Source organism: Rhopalosiphum padi, chromosome 4 (genome assembly GCF_020882245.1).
Source record: "Rhopalosiphum padi isolate XX-2018 chromosome 4, ASM2088224v1, whole genome shotgun sequence".
Lineage (NCBI taxonomy): Eukaryota > Metazoa > Arthropoda > Insecta > Hemiptera > Aphididae > Rhopalosiphum > Rhopalosiphum padi.
This window is the reverse complement of record NC_083600.1, coordinates 52,531,442-52,555,017: the sequence shown is the minus strand read 5'-3', so window position 1 is coordinate 52,555,017 and position 23,576 is coordinate 52,531,442. Positions and strand designations below refer to the sequence as shown.

Here is a 23,576-nt window from a genome sequence, read left to right as displayed (position 1 = left end):
TTCTTCGTGATATTAAAATAGATCTTCGTTTGTGCATTGTTGAAATGTAAAACCGTATTTTCTATTTCCATTATAGCAACAGGTATTATTGTGTGTAACTAAAAATAGGAATATATTATATTTATATTACTTGTTCACCTAAAATTAACTATCGTGTATTATATGATTTATGAATAATAATAATAAAAGATTGATGGTTAGAGTATGATATATATATATTATAGAAATATTCAAATATTATATAGAATATTGATTGAACAGTCGATAATCGATATTTAGGCATCATATTATTCACATTGTTGCGCTTCGTGCACACACACATATATATAATATATATATATATATATTATATACAAAATATATTTTATTATAAGAAATACACAGTCATTATCTGTTACTCACTTGTAAACTGTAGCAGCTTGACAGTTGTTATAATATTGGACACCTTCTCATTGATTTCAGACTAATCAAATCTCGTGCATCGCCGTTTAGTTTAATACGACTGTCCACAATTAAAGTATCAAACTTTCATCGAGTGAGTATAATATTTAATAAATAACAATTCACGGTACTTAATAATATATTATGATATATAATACACACCCCTGTTAATCATCATAAAACAATATTACGTCCACCCACTAGTAAGTTAACAAAATAACAACTCACAACATATACAGTAAAAAAAGTGTGTTACATAAATAACTGTAAGTAATATTATATATTAAATGTATTAATTGTTTATTTTTATATTATTTCGTAGGCACTAGAACGTATATTTGAATCTTTTCTAAGCTTACTTTGAATTGTATTTGTCGTTACAATTTAATTATCAATATTCAATATACAGGCAACATTTTTAACACATAATCATTTTATAAACTGTTATTTTTGCCAATTTAAAAAAAAAAAATGTAAGACCGTTAAGTTGTAACTAAGGCTAAGCCCTTCTAATACCTCTCTTATATTATGCGATAATTCTTAAATTAATTTCATTTTATTCATGTAGGACCAACAAAATGGACAAAATGGACAAAATGAAGTGGACCAGCATCTTAGCGGAACTGGTGCTGCTGTTGGTTAAAAGTGTTTACTACATTGGCGAATCTATTTATTACCTGTTCGTACCGTTGCCGGAAAAATCGTTGGCCGACGATATCGTTTTGGTAAGTACAGATCAAATGTCCGAATGTTGTAAAAAAATGAGCAAGAGACTTATATAGGATTTTTATAAACTGTCATCATAATAATAACTTAAACACAGTAATAATAATAACATTGAAATTAGTTTTTGTCATTTTTATTATTTTCGTTTCATACTCTGTAAAAATCATTTATGTTTGGTGCCTATTTTATTTTATACAACAATATGTTAGAATAATGATAGGTGATGACTAATGACTATAATAACAATAATGTTAATAACTATATATAATGACGACTATACTTAATGGTTTATATATGTGCTCAGTGTTCACCACGTTTTGTTTTAATGCTTGAACTCTAGTATATACATTTAGAACCTATTTCAAAACAAACAAATTTAATTGGTCACAATCAATTACCTGTCTAAATGTTAAATGCTATAAAATATGAAGTAAAAATTAAAAATATAATAATAATTAATAACAAACAACAAGATAAACCATAAATTTAATTACGAATAACAATTTGAAGTTAATATAATTAAAGCCTTGAAAAAATCCAGACTTACATAATTATACTAAGAAACATTTAAAAAATATAAGTATCTTTAACTGCGACTAAAATTTTACTAGATTTGTATTAAATAATAAAAATAAATATAGCAATATATCTATACTATAATTTATCATTTAAATATAAAGAATTTTTCATGGAAATATTATTGAGAAAATTATATATTTTATACATTTATATTATGTATAGATCACAGGCACAGGGCACGGAATAGGGAAATGTTTGGCGATGCAATTCGCTGATGTATCCGCCAAAGTGGTGTGTGTCGACATTAACGCGCAGTCGAACGCGGAGACTGTAAAGGAAATCAATGCCAAGTGGAAAGGAAAAGCTTTCGGTTACACGTAAGTGTACAATAAATAACGTAGTGATTGTAATTAAAAAATTATTTGGTGTATGGATTTTTGAATGTCGCGGTTTTATTGGAGTGACGAGAGGTAAACGTTAGAGATTGTATTTTTTGGGAGCATTATAACTAAATATAGCTAGTTTAATAATTATTGATTGTATATTATATAAAATGCCAAATATGGGTAAAATCTCAACTAGTCATGAATTTTCTTTTGTGTTATAGACCCTTATATTGACACCACTGCCTGTACAATACTTCAGCACATATCAGTTTATATTGTATTCTCTATATATAGTAATTCCTTTAATTTTAATATATATTTAGACAAAATGCAACACATATTTAGAATATTTAATTTAATTATTAGAACGAAAGAACAAAATACTATAAGCGTAATATATATATGTGTATATGTATATATATTAAACATAATACATATATTAATTCTTAATATATAGACATATAGAATAATATATATTATATAATATAAATATGTCTCGCTGAGTATATTGGTTAAGTGGTGCAATACATCATATATGTATTTATTATTATAATAATGCGTCAGAGTAAAATATATATAGAAACATGTTAAGTCACGAGATTAAAACATGACATGGCTAAAATATGTAATGTTACTCGAAAATGATGTAATTAGTTAATGATTTATGGACTTCTTTTGATTCTATAATTATCAATGGATTGTCTGACAACGGAACTTCATAAATTCGAGCCATTCGTGTAATAAACGTTTTTATTTTTTATAACTACGAGCAATGGTTCCAAATTGATTTATTATTATTATCACGTAAAATAAAATATATTTTATTAATATTTTTAATGTGACTAATCATCGTTATTAATTATACTATTTAGATATACATTTAAAGTACTTTCGGCCATCATCAGTTGTCATATAATGAAGGTTTTATGATTTGCTATACAATAATTGTTAATAAATTATTATAAGAGTATAACACTATATTATATTATAACGCATAATATGGCTTGCATGTGTATTGTTCAGATAAAACGGAGTTGTTGAAGTATAAAAGGTATAACTGACAAACACCTGATCAAATTAAGACTTATAATATTATAGTTAATATCTATATATTACAACAATTTATTTTGTATTTGTTTTGAATGGCGCCTCTGTTTATTTGAAAACGATATCTGAAAAGACTTTCGGAATGTTTTTTATGTCCTCTTCCCCTAGCTTCATCCATATGCAAGTGTTGTCTAATATTTCTTCAAACAAATTATTTTTATTCATTTAAAATTGTTGGGTACACAAAACAACTGTAGTAAATGTAATTTTGTAACTGGGTTTTCAGATGCGATGTGTCGACGTTGGAAAAAGTTAGAGAGCTTGGTGAGAAGGTCAAGAGCGAAGTTGGTACTGTTACTATTCTGGTTAATAATGCAGGAATTATGCCATGTAAACCTCTTGAGGCTCACGACGAAGCCACCATAAAGAAAATATTCGATATCAATGTGTTTGCTCATTTTTGGGTAAGTACACGTCGAATTATCTATATATGCAAAAAATGAGATTAAAATAATAAAAAATATGGACATTGTAATGTGGTCCTAAACTCCTAGGTCTGAATAGACATTAATCTCTTCATCAACTAAGTTAGATATATTTTAGTAGGTAATAGGTATTCTATTATCGAATAATGTATTTGAATGGTTTTTTTACGTTTAGTTACGTAATTGATGTAAATAAATATAATAGTATAAAATACTAACACAGTAACATATAATTATTATTTAATACATACAACAATAAAAATATAACATATATACTATTATCATAAGCCGTCAATAATATTATATTTTACCAAATAATGCAATAATATACCATTTATTAAAAATGCATAAAAACAATATTACCTACACAAAACAGCGCATAAGTATAAGAAACGCTGTGTTTCTAGTAAGCTGTTCGATGTGTTAAACTTTATACCAAGGTTCGACAAGGTTGTTGAAGCCCTGAAAATTAAAATAATAAATAAATGAGACCTAAACAAAATTTGATTTTTAATCTTTATAATAAATCAATAATTACACAATCTAATTGAGATATTTTGACGGTCTAATTTTTGTCTACCACGGCCCGGGTTCAGACCACGGTTCGCCAGTTGCAATATACGATCCATATTAGTAAAATGTTAGCATAAATACATAAGGCTGTTTTTCAATGAGTGAAAAATTATTTATCGTTTCATTTTCATTTACTCAGAGAAGTAACATTTTAATATCTCGATGAGTACAAAAATAAAAAACCTGTACCTACTTCACAAAAAACAGTTTTTAATATCATTATTACTCCACGCGTACGAACATGACGTAGTAGCTGATCCAGGGGGGGCCTGTATTTCTAAAAAATTGTGTATTGTTAAGAAAAAAATTTTAAACAAAAATCATATTAACATATTATAGGTAGGTACTATCGGCTATCATAGATTCATAGATACGTACTAGTATGTAGATATGACGATATGTACCTGCAGCTATGGCTATCTATATAATTATGTATATTATGAAGAACCTATAATCATAAATTAATAAAAAATATACTATGATATTATTTTATCATGTTTAAAAGATTAATTGCGTAGCACACATTTCTATATGGATTACGGAAATACCAAGAATAATAAGAAAAATTAAAACTAAGGCCCCCCTAACCAAGTCACTAGAGCCGCCCCTGACATTACATCTTCATATGTCTCGTGTAGGACGTAGATACACAGTTAGCCAGTTAGTAGGTATTGGACTTGAGGTTTTTAATATATAATACTTGTCACTTGATATTCTTCTTCTCATTACTTATTTGAAGGTTATCGTATATTCCTTATAAACTTTTATTTCACGTATTTTGTTATAAGTTATAGCTTATAACAATAATATTATTATAGATAATTTTATAATAAATAACTAAATAATCGAATAACAGTTTATTATAAACTGAAAGATAAAACGTATATATATATTTATTAAAAATACAGCGATAAATACTCATTACTGATTAATTATGACTAATCAGTGTTTGATAATATTGTTACATTGAAATTTGAGACTTGAGTTATATTTATTATACATAAATCTAATGATTTCGATGTAAGACTCAGACTATATCACCGGCAATGAATTATAATTAATAGTATGCACTATGTTTTTATAATATTGGATATTGGCATATTGCTGTACAATATACATAATAATTGCCTATTCTATAATATACTATATTAGTATTTTTTATAAATTATATTATGTACATAACAACATTAATAAATATTTATTAATAAGGTAGTTAATAGACAGATATTAGATATATGCCGTAATTGCATAACCAATAAATAATAATAATAGTGGTACCTATTTCGCGTTACAAATAACAAATGTAATTCAGAGCCCGACAGAAGCGACAATATATCCCCCAAAACTACCCATCCAAGCGTAAGTATACCTTATACAGTATGCACTTTAGATAAATTTTATATCATATATACATACTTAATATATAAGAAATAAATAAGTTCCTAAAAACTAAATGTTATTTGTGAATGGTGTTATTAGTAACGTAATTAAGAATTTGTTCTGGGGTGAGATATAATAGTTTATAGTTACCATATTGGCATATAGGTTTGAATATAAAATAAAAAATTCTTCATAAGTTTTTTATACATGAAAAATACACAGTTAAATTAACTAAAGATAAATAAATATATATTGTATATAAATTACTTATATATAAATATTTATTTATTTATTATTAGAAGTAAGGCTTGAATTCATAGAACATTAGCCTAATTTATAGGTATTATAAGTTATAAGCATACTTATTGACCAATTAAATTTCTATCTGTCTGTAATACACGTATATCAAACGAAAGCACAAAAAAATATTCTTATAAATCTATAGGTGATACATGGTAGAAAAAACACTTAAATAGGTAATATTAAGTAGTAGACTTGTAGAGGTCAAAATGTTCTCGCCACGACACTGATTTGTAATTACAGTATACAAAAAGGCTCTGCCCACGATCTATTAAATTGTTTAAATTATAACCGCATACCTACCCCGTATAATATAATTATGCCGATTTGTTGAATGTTTGAAGCATCCTCAAATAAAAACCGACAAAAATGTATTATTTATCTATTTTATAATATACATATATATTTATGTATCATGAATATTATATAAGTACAATATATATGTAAGGCTATATATATACCTAGAGTCTAGACTCTAGACTATACGATGTCTGAAAAAACTTTAAAAGCCTGTAGGATGTGACATATACGTTCCTATTTTAAAACAAACATTTTACACAATTCTATAAATAAAAATTCTGTCCCGGAGACGAATAAATAAATACTGAATGATCATTATACTTATATATATATATATATATAATATACATATATACATATATTATACTCGCTAATCGTGATGATGCGGAAAAGCACGTTTAATACAGTATGTTTATATTGTACCTATTTGTAATATGTATATATGTATATTGTAAGCATAATGAATACATTATGTTTCTATGAATAATTGTCAGCATTGCGATTAAAAAGAATCGATGACCTATCTTTAAATCATCTATAATAATGGCTAGGTATACCTACATGAGTATAAATTATTGATCATTGTGGCGTACCTGTTTTTGTCAATAATAAAGTATTCAAAAATATTGCGTTAGTCATTTATTGACTTATTGGTACCCAAACAATTAAACTTTGGCTTTAAGGGTCACATAATTACTCATACTAAAAAATGACAATTGTTCTTAAACGCATTACATAGGCACTGTCACGGTTAAAATAATCGTCTAATCACTTCCAGTCTAATAATTTATTTTTGTAAATGTATATAACATAATAATCGATAGGTATAACACCACCCATCGGCTATTACAATAATAAACATGAATAATATGATCATTAATTTTTACATAATATCGTTGTTCAATTATTTTTTAATTATTATTTCGACGATATACTGTTATAATAACATACTACTCAATGTTCTTAATTTTGGTCTGCTCTTTTCCTCAATATTGGAGTTCGTACCATAAATTTAGGTTTAATATATTTCAAATGTATTTTCAATACTTTTTTTCTAAATGCATTCAAAGTATAAAAAAAGAATTCAAATACCTAGAAATACTGTTTGCAAAATGTATAATATGTAGGTTCCTATACTTGTGCTCAACAAAATGTAAATGTAAAACTATTCTATACTTCTTTTTTTTATAGATCCATTATCATTTATTGTCACAGATATTGTATTTATTTAAAAACAATTTTTTTTGTATATCTACATGTATTTTTTTTACTAAATGGTACATTAAGTTTCGTTCGGAATAATTACTGCACAATGAAAAATATAGTTTAATTAAGTATATTTACCTACTATAAAACTTTCATTTTTTATGCATTTAAATTATGTAGCGGTTTGACTTTTTGAGTGCTTATCTAGGTACTCTACATTTCTATCCTTATATGAGATCCATATTATACAAGTATAAGGTATATAAAAAAAACCACGTGTTAGCGATCAATATTTATCTTAATCGACTTGTCGTGTTGGATTTATAATGAATAAGATCACTTTCGAAATAGTATTCTTTTGTGCGTTCATAGTTCATCTATAATGAAAAATTCAACAATCACAATGTATTCACCAATTTTTGTGTAGGTAAGTATAGTAAAACTATTTACACGTATATTACATCGTTCTGGTATTTATATAGTCATACATTTCCAAGCAATAGCTGCTTCGGGTTAGTCCTATTAACTACCTACATTATTGTGTAGGTACTACCTATTATATTTGCTCATACATATTTATGTTATATTATTATTGTAGTTCTACCTATTTGCAAAAAATTCTTAAGCTAAAGGTTCTGCAAAATACAACAATACTCTTATCTATACTATAATAAAATAAAAGCTTATAACTCACGTTTTTATCCGGCCAATCTAAGTAGGTCTTTATAATTTAATGATTTTATGGCTTACTGACGTAGTTATTTGTAAACACGTTGCGATTTGTTATTTTGTATATTTTCCAATGATGTTTAGTAGGATAATAATTTAGCCATTTAGGTATTATCATTCTTTATCAATAGAGTTCATCGCGTTCATCATTTTTCCTACATTATATTATCGAATACTAAAGTCTTTTAGATATCTATACCAGCATACACGAATATTTTACCTATTTCGTAAGGTGAGCCTTGTGCTAATATTACTTAACCAGAGAAAAAAATTCGCATATACAATACTTTCATTGTCTGCTGCATTGTGTCTGAATATGCGTCAAAATTGACAGAATAACTCGTTATCATGCCTACAAAAATGTATTAAATTCGTTCATTTCAATTAGAAAACTAGCTACGTTCTTAAGAGATACAATCATACAATAATACTGTACTTAGACAGCACTTGGAAATAATGTTTTTAAAATAAAGCTAATATATTATACATAAGTAGATAGATCGTTTAGATCGTTAACATATACATTTAAAATTATTTATTTTTCGACTTATATAATAACTTTGCATAATATAATAAATATGCGCGAGATAATATTATCACTAAAGGTCAATAAAACCGTGTTAATATACATACGGGTAAAATATATACAGTGTAACGGAAATAATTTACAAATGTAATTAACCAATTAGGTACGAAATACCTTTTCTTATTGATATAAAAAAATGTTTTTTTTATGTATAAATAATTTACAAATAATCATAATTCATTCATTTTTTTTAATTGATTGGAAATTGGAATAAAAAATTAAAAGTTACCTATTATATTTTTAGTTAATTATTACATCTGTCAGTTTATTTTCTATCGCCCCTTAGATACAAAGTTTCTACAGAACATTGATTAAAAATATTGTAATACTGGATTTACAATCAATGGGATCAGGGGCGTATTTAAGGGAGGGGTACATGGGGCCCGTGCCTCCTCCATTCACCGTATTTTATACTAATTTTTATTATATGAGAAATTTTACAATTCTATGCCCCATGTACGCAAATTTGAACTTTTTGTTTGTGCCCCCCCCCCCTTAAGACATTTCTAAATACGCCCCTGAATGGGATACTATACATTCTATACTTATAGACGATATTACGATAATAACTTTGTAAGGTTTCAACTTTCAGCCGATTAAGAACGATGTATTCTGTGAATCTGTAATTCATATTAGCACAAAATCACAACATGTAGTCGGTTCAATAAAAACAATTTGTTAGTTTGAGTTTTCTAAATTATTATAATATTATGTAATATGTTTTCTGTTAAATAAGTCAAATCGATATCAATGAAACAGTACATGTAAATAATTAAAGCTTACCTATATAAAAATATTATTTATGTTATATAACTAATCCATTTACATTTTACTAATTAGTAGGCGTGGATCCAAGGGGGAGCAAGGGGCGATTGTCCCCCTTCCCTAAATATAATCTGGATCCGCGCCTGCTAATTAGAGAGAGCGATATGGCTTAAAATCATAGTTAAAACTTAGAAGTATTAATACAACAATAATCATTAATCAGGATTAAAATTTCTGAAATTTCATGCGGTACAAAATAATTCATGGCATACAGTAATTTTATAATTTTTTAATGATCTAATTAAATAGTATTCGCCACTTTTATAAATATCTGAAGATTGTAGGTACTGTTAAATAGTCTTAACCTCTAAGCATCGGTTAGGAATTAGGAGTACGGTTATAAATATATATAGACTATGTTTATATGAAGAAAATTATTTATACGTTAAGTAATTTTCAAGAAACCGAAAGTTCAAGTCAACCGATGATAATAACTTAAACAATATCTTTTTTTAAATATGTCTATTTGTTTTATTTATGAATGCACGGAACAAGATGTTTTATTCAAAACGTGTCTAGTTTACTAATATTTTTAAATAAATAAGTAATATTAGCAACAAAAAAAAAAACAAATAAAATATTTCAACTGAATTTAGTTAATATTTGGTGTTGTGTATAATGTATCGAAACATTTTGAATGCATAGTTAAATATAATTGTAGTGTAGTAATACTCATAATACCGAAACATATTCCGATTCACAGTACTTAATAGACAAGTGAAAGGGAAAGAGAAAGATTACCTTAGATAGAAATCGAAGTTAAAAAAATATAAAGGAACCATGAGTGTAGACTATAAATTATTGATTTATATAATCGATGCAATATAATACCTAGTATAATACATACATTAATATAATTTTATCAAAATTTAAAATTTAAACGTTCATAAAAAATTATTTGGCTTTATGCATAACTTTTTTTAACCAAGAGGAAATTACAAGAAACCTCGTGTTATTTTTTCAAGTTTTTCGACTTGTAAAAAAATTTATCAACGCACAAATTAAAAAAAAATGTTAATTAATAAAAGTAGGAAATTTAAAATGTTTTGAAACAACTCAAAAAGAACCAAAATATTTTGAAAATTTTATCATGTTGAGAAAATGTTAAAATAAATATTTAGTGAAATTTTCAATAATGTACAGTTCTTTTTTAAATTAAACAATTAATATATTATAATATTTCATGTACAAAACTGATAATTTTTTTTTTTTATGAGTCAATGTGTTATATTATTGTTTTTATTTTTGAAATTAACTAAAAAATATTATTTTACATATAGATGCTTGATACATTTTTACCCGGAATGAAAGCGCTGAATAAAGGACATTTAGTATTCTTGTCATCAATGGCTGGCATAATTGGTTTGAAGAACCTGGTGCCTTATTGTGCATCAAAATTTGCAGTAAGAGGTTAGTGGTTGTTAGCATGCAACAGACGTTTACAATAACTAGTGAATACCACCTGAAAATTGTTTTGGTTTTAGGTCTAGCAGAAGCGATAATGGACGAGTGCAGAGACGATGGCTTCACAAATCTCCATTTCACCTCAATTTTCCCATATATGGTCGACACCGGTCTGTGCAAGAAACCTATTATTCGGTAAGTACAATATTTGTATACCTACAACTGTATTGTTTGAAAACGTTTTCCTCATAAAACGATTTAAAATAGTTTTCCCAGTTTGTTACCACTCGTAACACCCGAATCAACAGCAAGAGACATCATATCCGCCGTCAAAAAGAATTTACTTGAACATTCCATTCCGAGTCCATTGCTTGTCATCAATAACATCTTTAGGTAATTGTTTAATGAAATGTCTAATGACAGCTCTATATTACAATATAATACACATTGTGGTTTATTGTTTTTACTTATTATAGGTGTTATCCAAACAAAATAGCACTGAACTTTAAAGATTTTATGGGCGGTGGCGTTGATGCACATGATGATTAATCAAGTTTATGCGTGAAAACAAATCCTACAGAAATATTGAGAAATAAGTATATGTATTCACAATTCACATTATACAGTTCATAAATCTATCACAGCCATATAGGTACTGTTTATAGAGCATTTGCATAACTATTATTATATACCTAATATGAAATTCTTAATAATTAAATTTGTAGTAATTATTTTTAATTTAAGTAATTCAGTACACTAATGAACCTAATTTTATGAAACAAACCTATCTGCCTTTAGTAGCCTGCAGATACACTGCTAATCTGCTTATTGTGATTTTGTTTATAGATAATATTATGTACTTTTAATGTATGTTAATTTATTTTAATTTTGCCATTTGTATGTAATACAATAGCATGTACTTTAAGTTATCTAATTTGATATAATTCGTGAATTTTATTTTTGTAATCACAAGCACAATCATTGTTAAACATAATTTAATTTAATTAAAATGTAATTTATAAAATATTTAGTAAACTAAGACTGTTATTGTACTGAATAATTAACTAACGTAAATATATACATATATATATATATATATATATATATATATATATATATATATATATATATATATATATATATATATATATATATATATACATTATGTAATTACATTGGAATTTGGTATTTGAGCTAAAGAAATTTTAAATTAAATAAATATTTATTTTGTATTTATGTAATAATAGGTATATGTATATTACATAAAAAAATATATGAAGTGTTGAAAAATTTTAAGTTTGAAAGTTTGATGTTGATAGAATTTGATAATTATATTTACATAAAGTTAATAAAATATATAATTGTGTATTTCCATGCATCAAACTGTTTTATTGGTGATAAATAACAAATTTGTAAATAAAAATTACATTTATTTAAAATTATATATAACAATATATCACATAACTTTTGTTTCCGAAAAACATGTAGTAAATAGTAAATTAAGTCTATTATTAAATAGCTATACTATTACCATGTCGGTAATTATTGGTTTTTTATTTCCATCTAATGAATATGTCAAAGTAATCTTACCTTTGAATAAGTGCAATTTTCTATATGCCCCTTTAATTCCCTAAACATAAAATTGATTAGTTAAAAATTCATTGAAGGATAAGCTATACAATTTTACATACTTTTTCAATTTTTTCTTTTAGCGGAGCACAGTTTAAAGGATTGTTTTTTAATTGAAGAACTTCTTCGGATGAAATTCCAATTAATTGCTCCAATACCTAAAAGAAAAAGAAATTTATGTAATACATTAAGTATACACATATTTATAAGATATTTATGAATTAATATAATATAAATTATATAATTATTATATTTAATAGAATTTATTTTTACTTTTATTTATTACTTTACTTACTTCTGATGAGAACTCAACTTCTTCATGTTTTGATTCATCCATCACAATACCAGAACATATCCATTCATTTTGTTTTACTTGTATTTTTGAGTTCTTAACAATAGAAGCAGAATTTAGAACCTTAATCAATGGGTTTGAAACATCAATATCCATATCAATATCACCCCAATCATCATCCAGAGTGTGCAGTTCAATTGATGGCCTTTTAGTTTCTGTGTATACTGGTGAACTAGCGATACGTTTTCCTGACGCATGTTTAACAGGTATACTATTGTTGTCTATTATATTCTCATTTTGACGCCTAGTAGATTCAGCAAATGAATTTCTACTAGATGTCGATGATGTACTTGGACCTAACATATCAGATATTTTAGTCTGTTTCTCAGTGACTAGTGGCTTCTTATTTGTTATTATTTTGTTATTTTTAGGAGCTGATATTTTTGTTTTGTTGACTTTTGTATTTTGTTGATGTGTATTAAATGTTTGTAATGGTACAGAATTTACATTATTAGATTGAGTGAGTCTTGTTTCAATTTCAGCCACTTGAGTCAAATATAATAAATCGTCATCATCACCATCAAAAAAATCATCATACTTAATAAATATAGAAAAAAATCAATAAAATTAATATCAAGTGAAATTAACATAATAATTGAATACTTACTGTAATAACTCCATTTCCAACACGATTGTTATCATTACTTTGATTTGTACAAGTTGAGAGAATTCCAGGGTCTTGTTCTTGTATACCAGTTAAAGAAACATTTTCTATTTGTCTTGGTGCAATATCAAGTGGTTCCTGTACGTCCGTAACAGTATTTTCAACTTCAATATTTGAAAACATGTACGGATTTTCTAATTCAGGTTTGTTTCTAAAAAATAATTTGTAAGATTAATAAATAAATGTATTAGTTTCAATTAAATACTTACAGGGCTCTACACAAAACGTTTAATGGTGCATTTTTTATTAACAAATGTTCAACCTCACCTCCAATGAAATGCACATTACTAGATTTTAATAGTAACACTCCTTTCCTATATTCGACTGGTCCAATAACTACAATCTGAAACAAGATTCAAAATTTATACAGCATCCAAATAGTAGCTAGCTTAAATTGAATTGTTACATACTTTGAAGCCAGGGATAAATGGCTCTTTAAGACAATGCAATGGCTCATATTCCATAGCCACTATATCCTGTTGACCATCAGAACACATCATTTTTAACATTCTATGTGATTTAGGTTCCCAAGGAGCTGGTTTATTATCACCAATTTCAGTATTACTAGTGTCTCTTTTTACTATTATATTATATTGTGAATAACATGATTGGCCAACATCAAGAATAGTATTTACCTATAGTTTTTAGAACATGTTTGTATAATATTATTAAAAATACAATTATTGGGTTGGATATGAAAATCGGATGTCTTTTATGGCTAATCTTGGGCGTTGTTTTAATATTTATTATTATAAATTAAACCCTTAGACTACTGCATTCAAATATGACAATATATCTGGTTGTATTGCATTATATTCACTTCATAAGAAATATATTTTTTTTAATTGGAGATTTCTTTTTTATATACTAAAAATAAAGTGTACATTCAACAGCAGGATTGTCAACAATATTATGTTTTTGCATGTGATAGCAATAATCATAGGGTTAAAATATTATTTAATTTAGAAAAGTTTTTTTATAAAAATTATAAAAATAATTCAGAGTTGTTAGATTGCTTCAATGTTTATTCTATGACTATACGCCAATCATTATACTGAAAAAACTGAGAAAATTGAAAAATGATTTATAAAGGTAACAAATAAAATTTATTTAATATCAATAGATACGCCTAAATTAAAATGTTACAGCACTTCCCAAGTAAAAAAATTATAATAAAAAAAAAAAGAAAAAAAATGAGATTGCCTAAGTTTAATATTTTATTTAGAATTTATAATATAATATTTACTCAAAAATTATTAAGTAAAATAAAATAAAATACCTGAAGACAGTATTTTCCGCTTAAAATTTTTTTGTCACAATTATTCAAATTGGCTGGTAAACTAAACAATGCAATTTCTTGAAAATCAGATAAACTTAATTGTTCAATTACCATAGAAGATAAATCTTTTGCATCACACTAGAAATAAAATAATAAGAATTAGCAATTATTAATTTTACTTATTTTTAATGATTTTTCATTTATTACATTTGGATTATCTGACATGAAGAAATCCACACATTGCTTAAACCATTCGTTCTCAGGCGATATTTTAATATGAGAATTTTCCAAATGACGAATTACACAATTGTGCATTTCTATACTGGAAATAGTCATTGTGCAGGTTTATATTTTAACAGTACTCGAATCTAATAAAAAATAAATTTAATCATAAAGAATTAAATGTACATAAAATGTATTAAAATTGAATTTTATGTAACAAGTAAATTCATATTTTAAATTGTAAAATAAAATTTTTATAGAATTATTAAAAAAGAATTATTTTACAATCATTACATGTATTGGCATATTTATTTATCTGAGGCCTCACAGTATATTTTACTCAGGAACCACACATGATACTTGATGATAATTGAATTGTCAGGATTCTAAAAATATTGGGCATAGAATGAAATATAGAAATATCAATATAATTGTTGGATGTCAAAAGTCCTAATACCTTCATTTAAATACAGTTCATTGGGTATAAATACAGAATTATTTAAAATGAATCATCTAATGCTTTGTATCTGGCTTCCTGGGTAACCTGATCTTATGTATTTTACGTATTTTGGGGATATGTTTAAGATACTGTGCACTACCACTATTATCATTAATCAAAGAGAAACTAAAAATTAACGCAGTCAACTACAATAGATATGTATGGAATGAATTAGAGTTACGACTGTTACGAGTAGATGTTGTTTGTGTGATCAAGGGAAGCCATGTAGAACATTTATTGATACCATAATAATAACTTTTAATTACTAAAAAAATAACTAATTGATGGATTTATTGATGCTCCTTCCCTACTCGCACAAGTTGGTTTTAAAGTTTCTTCCCGTCAAACTAGGTCATCCGTTCCCTTCGCTATTACTCTACACAATACCAATTACAGCAGAAACCAGCCAATCGATAGGATGATGCACCTTGGCAATGAGCACCCTCAATTGTTTATTAGATATCAATGAATATTGTATTATTATTTATTACTATTATGTACCTAAAAATGTAAATATTTATGTCTCACTATATATTATATCATGTGTTTGTATTATTACTATTGTCTCCATAAAATTTCTATTTGTAAAGTTGGGTAACTATAACACCCACTTAGGTTAAATTTATATATTTTTGTACATTATATTGAGCTCGTGACCCGTAATAAATAAATAAATAAATAAAAATTAATGTATCATATATTACTCCAAACCTAAAAATGTATAAGTATTTGAAATCGGATGAATCATTTTAATAAACCCTGTATAATGTTTATATATATATTCATTTTATTAAAAAACAATCATATTTTATACTATTACAATTCAAATTTTTTATATATATAAAATAGATAATATAATCAAATATTTTTAATAAATAAATAATAAATATCTAGAATACAGAACTTTTTGTTTATTGAAATATGTTTGTAAATTTAATTATTATCACTGAAAGTTATAATTTTAATTAAACTTTTAACAATATTATCGAAAAATTCAAATACATTGAATTATTTGAATTATTAGAGCGATAATCAAAAATAAAATTATAGCTGGACGTGTTAAAAATATGCCAGGTTATTGAGGACACTGGACTAACGTAACGATCAAGATTCAAGTGTAATTTTTATTTGTAGTTAGACAAAATATTTTGTAAGTTTTAATAAATTTAATATTGTAAGTATGCAGTATGCTTGTAAAATAAGCGCGATTTGATCTCACATTATCAACGTTCTTATCATTATTATCCCAGTTGATAAATGCGTTTAATCACAGGTATTTGATAAAGAAAATAAATCCAGTGTTAGGAAAATTAACTGAATAAAAATTATAAATATTTGACTGAGTGAAGAGAGGACGTTGTAAAAAAAATACAATGGACAGGGAAAAGGGCCGAAAATCTGATCCTAAACAACCAAGTAAGTAGTGTAGTTAGTAAATTACATACGATTTTTAATTGTATTAGTGTGAGCAGTGAATCTTGACTGTGTATAAATGGGATCGATTTTTCCACCGCTGTCGTTTTACGCGCTTGATTTACACTTACGGTTTAGTTTTAAGTCATATTTCGTTTTTGTGATCTACAATCCAGAATGACGAATTAGATAGTACACAACGAGACATCAACATACTCTCGACGGTTTTAATTGATTATGTTTATTGTTTACGAAAAAGTCGTATAAAAAGGTGAATATAATGTATACAAAACAACAGAACGAACAGTGTGACCAGGGTAAATCAGACGTCGAAGACAGCCTGTGAAAGACCACGGACGACTGGTTGATAATAAAACCTGTTATTCTGTTATCTCGTCCGCCGCAGTGCAAGCGCGGATATAGATTGATATCTTTAATCGTGGTGCAAGTGTAAACACGACCACGTGCATAGTAGTTTAGTATCATAGGTGCATACAACTGCTTACTGTATAATGATTTCATGACAACCGGTGTCGTCGCTGTCCCGCTGGTATAAAATATACATTCGTCCCGTCGATTTAGTCCGTTAGTCGCCCAACGACATGTTACGCCGGCAAGCTCGACTCCGGCGCGAGTACCTTTACCGTAAGAGTTTGGAGACCCGTCAGAAGGTGATTCAAGACAAAAAGGAACGGCTTAAACACTGTTTGGACGAGAACGTGCCCATTCATTATGACCTGCGACCAGAGGCATTGCACTTGCAAGAAAAACTAGAATGGGACGACGAGTCGCCGGGGTTGTCGGCTATCGGTGGTGGCGAGGAGGGCGGTGCGGGAATCTCGCACGAAGACGACGAGTATCGTTGGGCCGGTGTTGAGGACCCGAAAATCATGATCACCACGTCGCACGACCCGTCAACCAGACTAAAAAAGTTCGTCAAGGAGCTCAGACTGATATTTCCAAACGCCCAGCGCATGAACCGCGGTAATTATGAAATTAAGCAGTTGGTACAGGCCTGCCGGGCTAACGAGGTGACTGATTTCATTGTTGTGCACGAGCACCGAGGTGTACCGGACACATTGATTGTTTGTCATATGCCGTATGGCCCAACGGCTTATTTCAATTTGACTGACGTGGTCATGAGGCACGATGTTCCTGACATTGGTACAATGTCAGAACAGTTTCCACATTTGATTTTCCATAATTTTGAAACACAGCTCGGCAAGAGAACAATGAACATATTGAAGTATCTGTACCCGGTTCCTAAAGAAGACAGCAAGAGAGTCATCTCTTTTGCCAATCACGATGATTATATATCATTTAGACACCATACTTACAAAACGGTTAGAAATTATTTTAATCAATATACTTTTATTATCGTTATTAAACATAAACATTTTCAGGTGGATGGAAACAAAATTGAAATGAATGAAGTTGGTCCTCGTTTTCAGTTGAAACTTTACCAAATAAAATTGGGAACCTTAGAATCTGCAGATACCGCAGACACAGAATGGATGCTTAGACCTTATATGAACACATCATCCAAACGACGATATCTATCATTAAAAGATGGATGGACTCAAGATGATACAATTTTTTCTTAAATAGTGATTGTTTTGTAAATAAAAAAATTACCTAAATTAAAAACTTTTTGTTGTTTGTTGAATTTAATAGTATTAAAAATTACAATACTAAATTTTCTATCATGTGTATAGAATATACAAACGTAAAGAAAGATTACAAATCGCTATTTCAAAATAAGTCATTAAAGTAAAAAAATCTCTTACTCTACCTTAACTATAACACCTTAACAACCTGATATAGTTCTCGGGAGATGTACCTTTTTTAAATTCTCATTATATAAATACTTGTATGCAATAAATAATAAATATATAACAGAAAAATGTCTAACATTTAACTGACATCTATATATTTTTATTATAATAGTTACGAAATAACAATTTATTATTTTTAAGCAGTACCTATATCTTTTAATAAAATTGAATTTAATATTACATTTACACACAAAACTATATTGTTAAAAATATTTATTTATAATTAAAAAAAAAATTTTTCAATGAAATATTGCCAATTCAAAACTCTTAAAAATTATAATACCTAGGTACTCACTAGAAATAGGCTGATATCACTGGAAAACAGTTCTTTTTTTATTGTTTTTTCATATTTAAAACTTGAAAATACTATTTATATTTTTTATCCACTACAAGTTAAAGTAAATTTTTATCAATGTCGCGATACGGATGCACCATACAGTATAATTAATAGAAATAAGTTACAATATATCAGAACTCCCTATTCATTACGCACTACTACAGTACTCAGTACTGTCAAGTGTCTACTATTATTATTTATTTCTATTAGGTAAATCGGTAGTTTATTTGTTGTTATGATTAGTTATCATTTTAAACGGTTTTTATATCTGAGAAAAGACGGACGACCCAATACCCATACAGTAGAATATTGACTCCAAAAATAAACCAAAATAGAATCCTACCCATTTGTAAATTGTGTTATAATGATAATAGATATTAGATTGTTTTATTATTATTTGTTATAAATTAGCGTTACAAAAAATAATTTCTAATAGCTATAAATATTACCATCCTGAAATTCTGTTCTATTATTATAATCAATAATAACCAAATGTTTCTAAATTATGATAGAGACATTGGAAACATCTCAATTTTGAATTGAATAGAAAAACGTTTTACCAATTTAATTGATCGATCTAATAACTATTATAACTGTGGTTTTCCATTTGTGCCATATTTTAAAGTTTTACTCGATAATGAGAAAATTTGAATTTTTATTGAAATAAATTCTCAAGGTTATTATAGGTATTAGTGTAGTTGGTATACTATAACGAAGTTTAATATTATACATGGTTGATTGGTCATTTTTTGTCCTGACCCAAAAGCCAGAGAACAACCATTATACCATTATTCTTAAATTCTGTTTGTTTAATGTTCAAGATGAACCGGAGGTAACTGCAGTTTCAAGATCTGGACGAATTATAAAAAAGTCTTCCAAGTTGCTAGGTTTTGAATCTTCGGACATACGTAAGTAAAAGTTTCCTTAATAATCAAAAATGAACATTTAGATTTGTATACATATTTTACACACCGTTTACTATTCCCCAGCAGAAGAAAAAGAAAAAACTCCCAAGTCTTCGAAACAAAGTTCAAAAAGACAATCGTTGAATCACGAGCCACTCGATCAAGTCAGTATTATTAGCATTATTCAAAATAACAAATATGTGTTATAATAATGCTAATGTACCATGAATTATTTCATAAAGTGTTAATATCTGTTGACGTTAAAATAAGATTTATTTCTGTTTCTCAGTTCAACGACGACGATAACAGTATGGAATTTTTAGAAGATCAACAACATTCTGAAAGCAATGAATGGACTGTAGACACAAAGGATTGTGGTAAGTTACAATAACTATACATTCAATAAAAATAAGAATAAGATACCTACATTTAATTCAACACTAAATTGATGTTTAACAGTTATCATACTAATAGCTGTTTGAAGTATTATACCTATTTTTTTTCTGATAATTTTGTGTTAAATTTTTATGTCTTTTAGACTGTTATTAATTTTTACTAGTGAGTAATTTACAATTTTTAGTTTTATAGAAAAACAGTCAATAATATCATAATTAGATTTAAGTTTTACTGTGTTGCAGCATATCATTAGGTACTTAGAGAAGTGTAAAGAATTTTGTGTAGTATATTATTTTATTTTATTTAAGTTGTGTTTAAATTTAGAATTATAATATTTATATTCATTAATTTCATTACATTACATAAAAACCCTCAATAAAAATAAATTAAATTGGCAATAAACACTGGGTATATAAAATTAACAGTTAATTTTTGGATTATTTGCTATGAGCTATGATTTACATATACATTTTATATTATACAAAAATATAAGTGACGACTTATACTGTTTTCAATAGCTTACAGTGGCTTTATACAATTTTATAACATGAAATTATGAGTACTTAATTGGTCCTCCAATTATATATAATAAGTGCTAGTTGTACCAGATATACAGTCTACACACTTTAACTATATATATTTTACTTGCTTTTCCCTTAAAGTATTGGAATGTGTAAATATATGTTACAGTATATTAAATTATACAAGGTATTTTAGCATATAGCATATATACAGCACAATTTGGTTAGTTGGTCCACAAGGCCGTATCTGAGGGGGGGATCCAAGGGGTCCAGACCCCCCTTGAAATTTTTAAAAGTAGAAATATTTTAGTGGTGAATATAATTTATTGACTAAAAAATTTCAGCATTTATATTTAAAAAAATATTGGACCCTCCCCGAAATATTTTTCAGTTACGGCCTTGTTGGTCCATGATTAAGAGCTCTGGGTAAGGATTCCATTAGTACAAATAGTACCAGAACTTGTTCTCCTGAAAAACTATTGAGATTCCATCTATTTATGTAGTACAACTCCAGCACTAATTTTATTCTCCTCCACCTCACTATATATTTGTCTTGAGACCAGCAATCTCCTATTCTTCAGGATAACAATATCCTCTTTCCTTAGTGATAGAATGCAAAGATTCTCTAATTTTTTTCTACATTAAAGAATACATTTTTTAAGTTTAAAACAACAATTATATTTTTACTTAATAGTTAAGATTGGTCACATACAAGTGATAATAAAAAAATATTACACTTAAATTTAATAATCATTGATATTAAAATTATTACAGATAATTACACTGAACCCAGTGGCACTTCTATTTCAGTAGGAGAACACAATCAAGTAATTTTTTGTTGTCTTTATATAGGTATATTGTACTTAATGTTTTTTTATTTTTAAAAATGTTTAGTTTATGTATGCTCTCAAAAATTTAAACATGAAAGAGCCAGGGTTTGTGGCATATGCATTATGGGCTAAAGAAGTTCGCAAAACATTGATGAATGCTTATCCAAATTTTAGTGAGTTTCTATAATATCTTAATTTCTCTTATTTGATTTTTAATTATCAAATAATTTGTCAAGGTACAACACAAATTAATCAACAGCTCAGAGATATGTGGAAATCTGTACCAACAGAAGATAAAAGTGTAAGTTCCATCTAGAGAAATTATTACATCTAATAATTTATTTTTCAATTTTTTAGCGATGGGTACGTAAAGCCAAGAGATTATTAGAACGTGAAGGATTGGATGACAGCAATACAAATGACTCAAAAATTACAGTAAAGAAACCAAGCGAAGAAATTATTGATAATTCAATAGATACTAGCAATAAGTTAATACTATTTGGCATAATAAGTTAGAACAACCATCTAACTGTATATTAATTGTATTTTTCAGAAATAAACCCAAATTAGAACCGCTAAGATCAACACAGCCTATTGATGTAGCAGCTCATTTGGCTTTACTTGGCGAATCATTGGGCATAATAGGCCAAAGACTAAAAGAACATCAGGTGAGTTGATTATTGAGACTACCTTTTAAATTGTTTTTCTCTCATTGTCAACAATGTTTGTGTTGTCTTCAGGGCCAGATAGCTGTAAATGGTAGTGTATCGGTCCTTCTAGATTCTCTGTTATGTGCCTTGGGACCTCTACTTTGTCTTACTCAACAAGTAACAGAAATTAATGTGAATTCCCAAGAAACAATGTCAAGGTTAATGGATGACATAGCCTATATAATGCCAGGATTATAAAATAACTAATTATTAGATTTTCCTGTATGTATATAATATTTACCAATTTACAATGTTAAAAAATATACATTTTAAGAGTGTAATAGCGAATAGCAATCATTGTACTAAGTCAGGCCCCCATATCAAGTTTTAGGTCCTTGTACTAAATAATTTGGGCTAATGTAATAATTTTTACCAAAATAATAATAGTCCTTTTGGGTGAGTGAAATTGTTTTTGACCGATTGTCCACCGCAACCTTGTCATAGTTGGGCTGTATACATCTATTCCTTTTCATTTTTGTTAGCCAATTAGCTACAACCTGCGCGCGGTGAACCTGTTTTGGTCCGCCGCCCATGTACGTTCTTACTTCGTGTCGAGTGTAATTGTATACATTTTTAAATATTTTTCTTACTGATTTTAACATTTTGGCGGAATACTTATACCAAGTCCACGGAACATTGGTTAAGAACCACTGATCTATACCAATATTTTTTATAAAGTAGGATTCATTATTAATTATGTATATTTTATATGATTTTGTTAAAATAATTGTTGAGTGTATATTATAAGCATTTCTATACTTATTTGCCCAAACGGTATTTTTAGTTGAATAAATCCTCGCCCAATAATTTTGTAGGTCCTATATAAAATTTTAAATAATACATTTTTTTTTATAAATTATTATGTCAAGAATAAGCATTTTAAGAATGATTTAGATTCCGGTCTACTCTCCCCCACCATATGTAACATAGTGTATATATATATATATAACTTATGTAATATTTTAAGCTTTTTTTTTATCATAGTACAAAATATTTATTTTTGTATTATTATTTTTAAGCAACTATTATATAAAATAAAATAAAAACATAATATATGTTAGCATTTTTATTTTTCAA

At 27.3% G+C, this 23,576-nt stretch overlaps 3 protein-coding genes across 11 annotated transcripts in view; 2 read left to right on the top strand and 1 right to left on the bottom strand.

The window, feature by feature from the left end:
• The window catches only part of LOC132928682 (short-chain dehydrogenase/reductase family 16C member 6-like), an 18,751-nt gene extending 6,746 nt beyond the window's left edge, over nt 1–12,005 (top strand). For 2 of the 3 annotated variants that reach the window (XM_060993511.1, XM_060993513.1), the window contains exons 2-9: nt 463–535; nt 1,010–1,166; nt 1,909–2,063; nt 3,406–3,583; nt 10,784–10,913; nt 10,988–11,102; nt 11,175–11,300; nt 11,384–12,005. In XM_060993511.1, coding sequence (XP_060849494.1) covers nt 1,020–1,166; nt 1,909–2,063; nt 3,406–3,583; nt 10,784–10,913; nt 10,988–11,102; nt 11,175–11,300; nt 11,384–11,456 — 924 coding nt within the window. In that variant the 5' untranslated portion in view covers nt 463–535; nt 1,010–1,019 and the 3' untranslated portion in view covers nt 11,457–12,005. The remainder of the gene's footprint in view (nt 1–462; nt 536–1,009; nt 1,167–1,908; nt 2,064–3,405; nt 3,584–10,783; nt 10,914–10,987; nt 11,103–11,174; nt 11,301–11,383) is intronic. The other variant, XM_060993512.1, reaches the window with a different exon arrangement.
• Nucleotides 3,145–19,220, bottom strand: LOC132928680 (recQ-mediated genome instability protein 1-like). Of its 5 annotated transcripts, XR_009662055.1 has the most exons (11): nt 16,998–17,223; nt 15,039–15,199; nt 14,832–14,969; nt 13,963–14,187; nt 13,762–13,895; nt 13,496–13,703; nt 12,832–13,425; nt 12,599–12,694; nt 12,498–12,537; nt 3,968–4,066; nt 3,145–3,603 (listed from the first exon to the last, which is right to left on the bottom strand). XR_009662055.1 is itself a non-coding variant. In XM_060993508.1 (10 exons), the coding sequence occupies exons 2-10, from the start codon at nt 15,165–15,167 to the stop codon at nt 4,035–4,037; spliced, it is 1,596 nt and encodes a 531-aa protein (XP_060849491.1). In that variant the 5' UTR covers nt 15,168–15,199; nt 16,998–17,223; the 3' UTR covers nt 3,828–4,034. The 5 variants fall into 5 exon arrangements, 4 of the variants coding, with proteins under 4 accessions (XP_060849491.1, XP_060849490.1, XP_060849489.1 ...); XM_060993508.1 differs by lacking the exon at nt 3,145–3,603 and having other exon boundaries at nt 3,828–4,066; XM_060993507.1 differs by lacking the exons at nt 3,145–3,603; nt 3,968–4,066; nt 16,998–17,223 and adding an exon at nt 19,096–19,220 and having other exon boundaries at nt 12,317–12,537.
• On the top strand, nt 16,812–23,576 carry LOC132928681 (HMG box-containing protein 4). 3 transcript variants are annotated; one of them, XM_060993509.1, is made up of 10 exons: nt 16,812–16,968; nt 19,959–20,045; nt 20,130–20,206; nt 20,332–20,419; nt 21,734–21,786; nt 21,854–21,962; nt 22,026–22,090; nt 22,147–22,277; nt 22,343–22,457; nt 22,530–23,576. In XM_060993509.1, the coding sequence occupies exons 1-10, from the start codon at nt 16,926–16,928 to the stop codon at nt 22,695–22,697; spliced, it is 936 nt and encodes a 311-aa protein (XP_060849492.1). In that variant the 5' UTR covers nt 16,812–16,925; the 3' UTR covers nt 22,698–23,576. The 3 variants fall into 3 exon arrangements, 1 of the variants encoding a protein (XP_060849492.1); XR_009662057.1 differs by lacking the exons at nt 16,812–16,968; nt 20,130–20,206; nt 20,332–20,419; ... (4 more) ...; nt 22,343–22,457; nt 22,530–23,576 and adding exons at nt 17,381–18,308; nt 18,369–19,813; XR_009662056.1 differs by lacking the exons at nt 16,812–16,968; nt 20,130–20,206; nt 20,332–20,419; ... (4 more) ...; nt 22,343–22,457; nt 22,530–23,576 and adding exons at nt 17,381–18,308; nt 18,369–19,823.